The sequence below is a fragment of the Alosa pseudoharengus genome, unplaced genomic scaffold (genome assembly GCF_046254945.1).
Source record: "Alosa pseudoharengus isolate Yale_2024_CS ecotype anadromous, Long Island Sound unplaced genomic scaffold, YU_APseudo_1.1 YU_APseudo_1.1_scf_16, whole genome shotgun sequence".
NCBI classification, from domain to species: domain Eukaryota; kingdom Metazoa; phylum Chordata; class Actinopteri; order Clupeiformes; family Clupeidae; genus Alosa; species Alosa pseudoharengus.
The window spans coordinates 10,689,389-10,696,888 of NW_027468630.1; the positions used below are offsets into that span (position 1 = coordinate 10,689,389).

General features: G+C 53.2%; 1 protein-coding gene across 2 annotated transcripts in view; it reads left to right on the forward strand.

Moving 5' to 3' along the window:
* Positions 1–7,500, forward strand: part of gse1b (Gse1 coiled-coil protein b) — a 224,657-nt gene that overhangs the window by 200,504 nt on the left and 16,653 nt on the right. For both annotated transcript variants that reach the window (XM_076286991.1, XM_076286992.1), the window contains exon 4: positions 1,370–1,572. In XM_076286991.1, the coding sequence (XP_076143106.1) occupies positions 1,370–1,572 (203 nt within the window). The remainder of the gene's footprint in view (positions 1–1,369; positions 1,573–7,500) is intronic.

Genomic DNA, 7,500 nt, shown 5'->3' on the forward strand with positions numbered 1-7,500 from the left:
GTGTGTGTGTGTGTGTGTGTGTGTGTGTGTGTGTGTGTGTGTGTGTGTGTGTGTGTGTGTGTGTGTGTGTGTGTGTGTGTGTGTGTGCGCGCTGCTCTGCTCTGTAGCAATGGGAGTCTCGCAGGACGTCTCCTCCCGATCACTGTCACTATCTAATGGCTGCCCAGGGCCATCCATCTGTGCCCTGTGTGTGTGTGTGCGTGTGTGTGTGTGTGTGTGTGTGTGTGTGTGTGTGTGCGTGTGTGCGCGCGCGTGAGCACGCTTGTTTCTGAGATGCCTGCTCACTACCACTGCTCATCCACACACACACATGCACACACACACACTGCTCATCCACACATACACACACAGCTCATCTACACACACACACTGCTCATATACACACACACACACACACACACACACACACACACTTAGCCTGGCATCTTTTGCTCCTATCTGTCTCTTTTTGCCTGTCTGAGGCTGTTGTGCCTTCAACCATCATTGGAACAAAAGGCACCAGCCCTATTGCCTAAGCGCCCTCTCTGCCTCAGTGCTGCTGTTTCCCTCATCCTGCCAAGGCAACACACACACACACACACACACACACACACACACACACACACACACACACACACACACACACACACACATACACACACACACACACACACAGCCACACAATTAGAGAAGATCAGGGAAATCAAGTCCCAGCAGGTACAGTAGATGCAGGCTGCAGGCTCTTAAGTGTGAGTGCGAGTGTGTGTGAGTGAGTGTGTGTGCGTGTGTGCGTGCGTGTGCGTGTGCATGGTTTATATTGGGCCCATTAGGTTTTGAGTGACAGCGGCGGTGTGAGGTCTGAATGTAGGCCATCCTGCAGGCAGCTGTTGTTTTAGTGGGCTGCTTTATGGGCTCTGCGATTGAGTGTGCTGCGATGAAACATGGCCTGTCCTCAACACGCCATCATCTCCTAGTCTCCGCACGTCTCGCCCGCACGGAGGGAGTGTGTGTGCGTGTGTGTGTGTGTGTCTGATTTTCACAGCCTGCTTTGATCACCGTGGCAAGATGCAGAACTGCGGGAGTCGTATGACAGCTCTATCAAGGCAGGGGCTGCTGATGGATATCAGAAGCTGTTTATTTTCCTGTTTTAAAGACTTGCACTGCCTCTGGAGGGTGTGTGTGTGTGTGTTTCTTTTTTTTTCTCTCTCTCTCACTCTGCTAAGTGGGATGAATGTCTAACTGTTGTGTTGTTTTTCTCTCTCTCTCTCTATCTCTTCTCTCTCTCTCTCTTTCTCACTCTCTCCCACTCTCTCCCTCCTCCTCCTCCCTCTCACTCCTCCTCTCCCCTATCTCTCCCTCCATCTTGTCTTCCTGGTGTTTGTCTCTGCAGCGGGCTCCTCCATCAGCAGTGAGTCTTCTCCAGTCTCGTCCCCGGCCACCAATCACAGCTCGCCGGTGAGCACGCCCAAGCGAGGCCCTATGGGACCGGTCATCGTGCCGCCAGGCGGCCACAGCGTGCCCAATACCCCACCCGTCGTCACCATCGCGCCCACCAAGACGGTCAACGGCCTCTGGAGGAGTGATAGTCGACAGGTGAGAGCAGGACTTCATCTCCTTTGCTTGTGGTCAGGGCTAATGGCTCTCTCTCTCTCTCCCTCTCTCTGTCTCTCTCTATCCTCCTCTCTCTCTCTCTCTCTCTCTCTCTCTCTCTGAGCAGTCCTCTGTGTGTTGCTCCCCTCGTCCATCTCTCTCCCTCTCTTCTCTTCTCTTCTCTAAACCCCTCTTTCTTCTGCTCCACAACCTGCACAATGGAGGTCCACTTGAAGTCTTTTCTTTAAAGCAGCGAGTGGCTCCCTCTGTGCCTCTGCTGCAGCACAAAAGGAACTGCACACACACACACACACACACACACACACACACATTTGCACTTACACGGACACACACAGAGACACGCTCACACACATGCAAAAACACGCTCACACACTCCCTCCCTCGCTCACTCACATACACACTCACTCTCTAGAGATTTGCATTTTATGGCTCGCCTGTGAAGCCATGGCATGGCAGAATGTATGTGGCATATGCATTAGTGACACAGCCAGCGGCTTAGCAAGCTATCTTCCCACACACAAACATGCGCACACACATGCACACACACACACACACACACAGCCCCCCCCCCCCCGCCCCCAAAGCCCCAGCGTTAAACAATGCCAGCTGCCACCAGGCCACAGAGGTGACAGTCTCAACGGCAGCCAACATCTGTGCCCTCTCTCTCTCTCTCTGTCTCTCTCTCTCTCTCTCTCTGTCTCTCTGTCTCTCTCTCTCTCTCTCTCTCTCTCTCTCTCTCTCTCTCTCTCTCTCTCTCTCTCTCTCTCTCTCTCTCTCTCTCTCTCTTGCCCCCTCTGTCTCTCTCTTGCCCCCTCTGTCTCTCTTACCATCTCTCTCCCTTCATCTTTCTCTTGCTCCTCCTATTGCCTGAAGCATTCATGTGCACCTTTGCTTCCACCCCTACTCTCTCCCCTCCTCCTGTTCTCTCCCTCCCTCTCTATCTCTCTCTATCCCCCCCTACTCTCTCTCCTCCTCCTGTTCTCTCCCTCCCTCTGCATCTCTCGCCCCCCCCTCTCTCTGTTCATAGCGGACGCTAGCTTTGATAAGGGCTAAGGGATTACGGCCATGTGTTAATCCCTGCCTTATCTTAACCCGCTGGCTAATGGCAGCGCTAGCAGCAGCAGCAGTAGCAGCTCTCCCAACAATTCAGCCCCAGCTCCCCAGAGACCTCGCAGTCTGGGCGGCCGCCATTAACCCACAGACACAGCCAGGAAGATGGAGGGAGGGAGAGAGAGATAGAGATAGATAGAGAGAGGGAGGGAGGGAGGGTGGGAGGGAGGGAGAGGAAAGAGGCTGAGCGAACTGCATTAAGAAGTAAGATGAACACTAGAGAGTGGAAAAGAGAGAGAAAAGAGGAGAGGTGTAGATAGGTGGATAAAAAGAGGAGAGAGGATGACCGAGAAGGAGGGAGAGAAATGAGGAATGTTGGGGGGGCCCGGTGGATGGATATGGGACAGGCAGGGTCATTGTCCCTCCACACTCCCCTCTCTCTCTCACCTCTGACCTGCGGTGACCCCCATCCTGCCCCATCACATTAGTCCCCCGCTTAAAAGGAGACTAGAGGTCAAAGGTTGGCTGTGTCCTCATTGGGTAGAGGAGGGGGTTGTGAGTCTCACGCACCCCTCAAGGCCAGAGACGTGGCCGGTGCTTAATGTGCTATGCAGAGTCACACCGTAGGGCTTGACTTGCTGCAGTCAAAGAAATGAGGCATATGCTAGCTAGACAGTAGTGCGCACACAGCCTCTATCTCTACAGCCTCTATCTAACAGGCCACAAAGACACACACACACACACACACACACACACACACACACACACACACACACCATACACCACACACAGAGAGAGAGAGAGAGAAAGAAAGAGAGAGAGAGGTCCAACAGGGTCGAGGACCAGTGGCAGTGTTCTTGACATTAGTGTAGCAACACAATGGCCGCCATGTGCTCCATTGTTTTTGGCAGCGGAGGTGGGGGGTCAGACGAGGACAGTGAAGACGGGGGCGGGGGGGGGGGGGTGTTGGGGTGTGGGGCAGGGGCCAGGCTGGCGTCCCTGTCAGCTCAGAGGGGCCGCCCCAGCACAGCAGCAAGGGGGAGGGCATGGCTGGGACACTGGAGCAGGCTCAGGGGCCACCCCGAGGTCCAGCCAGGCTACTCTTTTCACCCGGTCGGGTCACAGTAGCAGCAGCAGCCTGGGGGCATCCACAAAGGATGACACACACACACACACACACACACACACACACACACAGTTCATACACATAGTTCATACACATACAAACAGCTACCCCTTACTTACACAGATATGCCGCATATACATAAATAGCCCCCACACTCATGCACACACACATATAGACACACAAACACACAACCTTCCCGAATGTCCCCACACATCCACAGAACAAAGACTCCTCTGTCTGCTGGCCTCCACTTGTCCACACTGAGATGGATGAGGGGGGGCATGTGGAATAAAGTGTGTGTGTGTGTTTGGTGGAATAGGGGGGGGGGGGGTAATGTTTGAGTAAGATTTCAACTCCCCCTCCACAGCCCTCTCCCTCACACACACACACACACACACACACACACAGCCACCCCCCCCCCCCCTTTGCATAGCTGTCAAGTCAATTAGTCCCCTAAGCTGTGGCTTTGCTTGTCCGATGGTCTAGTGCAGTGACCCTGGGTTGGGGGGGGGGGGGGTTGGATGAGTTGGGTGGTGTGATTTGAGGTGGAGGATGGAGGGGATGGTGGTTAGAGGGGGGTGTGGGCTTGTGTAAGCATGCAGAGAGAGAGAGAGATAGAAGGAAAGCAAGGGAGAGAGAGAGGAAGAGAGGAGAGATATTTAGGGCCAAGGGCTTGAGAGCTAAAGGAGGATACACCCCCCCCCCACCCCCTCCATCTGGGTCCATCTTTCTCATTTCCCTCTCCTCCTCCTCCTCCTCTTCCTGCCCTCTCTCTTTTCTATCTCTCTCTCTTGCTCTCTCTTTTTTCTCACTCTTCACTCCCTCTGCATTGATATGCACAGCCTGCCTGCTCCCTCATCTGTGGCCGGGCTAGCCTGGCGCCTAATTTACTGTGAACAGCCTCTGTGTGTGTGTGTGTGTGTGTGTGTGAGTGTGAGTGTGTGCGCATGTGTGTGTGGGAGAGAGGTTTATTAATGCACTCCAGGCAGCGATATGAGAGTTTCTCCCCCCTCCTCCCCCTTTACTCTCTCTCTCATTCTCTCTCGTTCTCTCTCTCCCTCTCTCTCTCCGTGTGATGAGTGGGAGGGAGGGCCGTGGTGGTATTTGGCTGTAACGGCAGAAGGAGCGGCGTGGAGCGCTGCAGCTTGTAATTGCTTTTTAATTGGCAATTTGAATTCATCTCGCCATCTGAGAGGCACAAACGAGAGGCCCACCGACACACAGGGTCTCCCTTCCCCATTAGCCAAAGTGCCTACTCTCTCTCTCTCTCTCTGTGTGTGTGTGTGTGTGTGTGAGTAGGTGAGTGTTTTTGGAATACACTACACCCCCCCCCCCCCATCCCACCCCCCATAAAAAAAAACAAAGGAATTGGCCCCAGCAGTGGCGCGACCAGCACCGTACGCTGGCGACCCGGGTTCGATTCCTGCCCCGTGGTCCTTTCCGGATCCCACCCCGACTCTCTCTCCCACTCACTTCCTGTCAATCTCCACTATCCTATCTGATTAAAGGCATAAAAAAAAAAAAAAAAGGAATCTGCGATTTTAAAGGGCAACATAAGGCAAAGTCTCTCCATTGAAATAGACTTGTCAAACTAGGGGAAGGCTCTCTGTAGTAAGTCCCCTCTTTTACTGGCAACAGCAACACAAATGGTGAGCAGACGGAGAGAAAACAGCACAGGTAGCAGAGCAGGCTCATTTATTTTCAAGTGACGTTCAAAAAAATGGTTTTGTGTCTGAGGTACAAGAAGTTCCTCTCTCTCTCTCTCTCTCTCTCTCTCTCTCTCTCTCTCTCTCTCCCTCTCTCCTCCCTTCTCGGGTTGACTGCGAAGCCTGTTGCCCTCGGCCTCTGTCCCAGCCCCTCCTTGAGCTGCTGTCTCTTGTCGTGGCTGAATCGGCAGCAGGAATAGGAGGTGGAGGAGGATGAGGAGGTGGAGGAGGAGGTCTCGTCAGACAAAAGCCAACAAAGGGAAGTGCAGCGTGGCGTTGGCCAAAAGGGCTTCGCGCGGCTCCCCCCACACAACAGGCTGCTCGTTCATTTTTAATGCACTCCTGCCATCCCCACTGCGCACCTGCCGGCCCCCGAGACGTCAACAACACCCCAGCAGTGCGAGCGTGGCGGGTGACCCAGAACACGATCTGCAGGGAGGCACGTCCACCACAAAAGCCCACCCCTTCTACCCTCCCAATCTCAGGCTGCCTCACCTGCAGTGGCGCCTCTTGTCCAGCAGAGGGAAGCATGGAGCATTTTGTTACAGATGATGCATCCTTCTGGTGGTGGATTCAATTGACAAACCTCCCCTGTTTGAACTTGAATACTTGTTCATCGGTGTGTTTGATTTATGAGCCGGTTATTTGCAGATTTAGATGAGCCATGTTTATGTTTGCTCGAGGTAACTGCGATTTCTGGAGAGAAAAGAGTCCTCCTCCCTTTTTTCTTGTTTGAACAATTCCCTGCCTTAATGGAAGCAACTTGAAACACAATCAGGGCTGCAGGCTTTGCCAAACGCGTCGTGCCTGGATAACAATAGCATCAAGCTGTGATCATCAAGCAGTGAGTGCGGGAAGGTGAATGGACTGGACTCTAATGAAAGAACACATCAAATCATCTTGTGCCTTGAGTGTCTCTTTCTTTCTTTCTTTCTTTCTTTCTCTTATTTTCTTTCTTTATTTTTTGTCTTTCTTTATTTATTCATCCTCCCACACAAACAGATGTCGTTTCAAAAATAGAAGCAGAGCAGTCTGCCATCTTTCAGGCAACCAGATAGGATGGGACTGGGTGGTCAGATGTACGGACAGAGTGATGGGGAGAGAGAGAGAGAGAGAGAGGCGGCCATTAAGGCGAGGGACCGCCGGGGCAGAGGGAATGTCGGAGTCATAAAGAAGTGGAGCGGCCGCACAGATTTACGGCGATATTACCGGGGAGGCAAGAGAGAGCGGGTGAACGAGTGAGCGCTTAGCGGGGGCCCCCACCCCCAAGCTAATATGTCTTTATGGGCTGCTACAGAGCCCAGGGCAGCAATGGCTTTATGTCAGGATCCCCGCCACAAATAAAGAGAAAAGAGCGGCCGCTAATGGCTTTATGCTTTTCAGATGGACAGGGCTGGCTGGTCGATATGACAGAGCAGTTGGCAGAGTTATTGGGAAGGGGGGGGGGCAGTTTGGGGGAGGGGGTCGTAGGGTATTGTGCAGTTAAGAAGGTGGTGAGATGATTCTCAAGTTTGCCTGCCTGCTCGGTGATTGTGACTTCTTTTGACATATCTGAACCACTTTTCTGCCTCAGTGCACAGTTTGGTGAGGTGGAGGGAAGGGGGGGGGGCAGGGTGAGTCTCTCCACTCTTCTTACCCCCACACTCACAAAGCCATTAGTTTTGTGTGTGTGTGTGTGTGTGTGCGTGTGTGTGTGTGTGTGTGTGTGCGTGTGTGTGTGTGTGTGTGCGTGTGTGTGCGTGTGTGTGTGTGCGTGTGTGTGTGTGTGTGTGAAAGGGGCCGCATGTGGGCTATGTGAGCAGAAGCTACCCTGTTGCCAAGTGAAGCGTATTATACAAGAAGAAGCAATGGAGTGCCAGATAGAGAGGGGGGGGGGGGGGGAGTAGGAGCGTCCCAAACATTAGTGGCATTTAATTTTACATGCTGACAGTGTTGAGTGGGGACGGGTCAGTGGCTGGGACGGGAGTGCTGAGGTAATGGGCCACTAAATGGACTCTTTCCTTTATCACTCCCTACACACACATACAG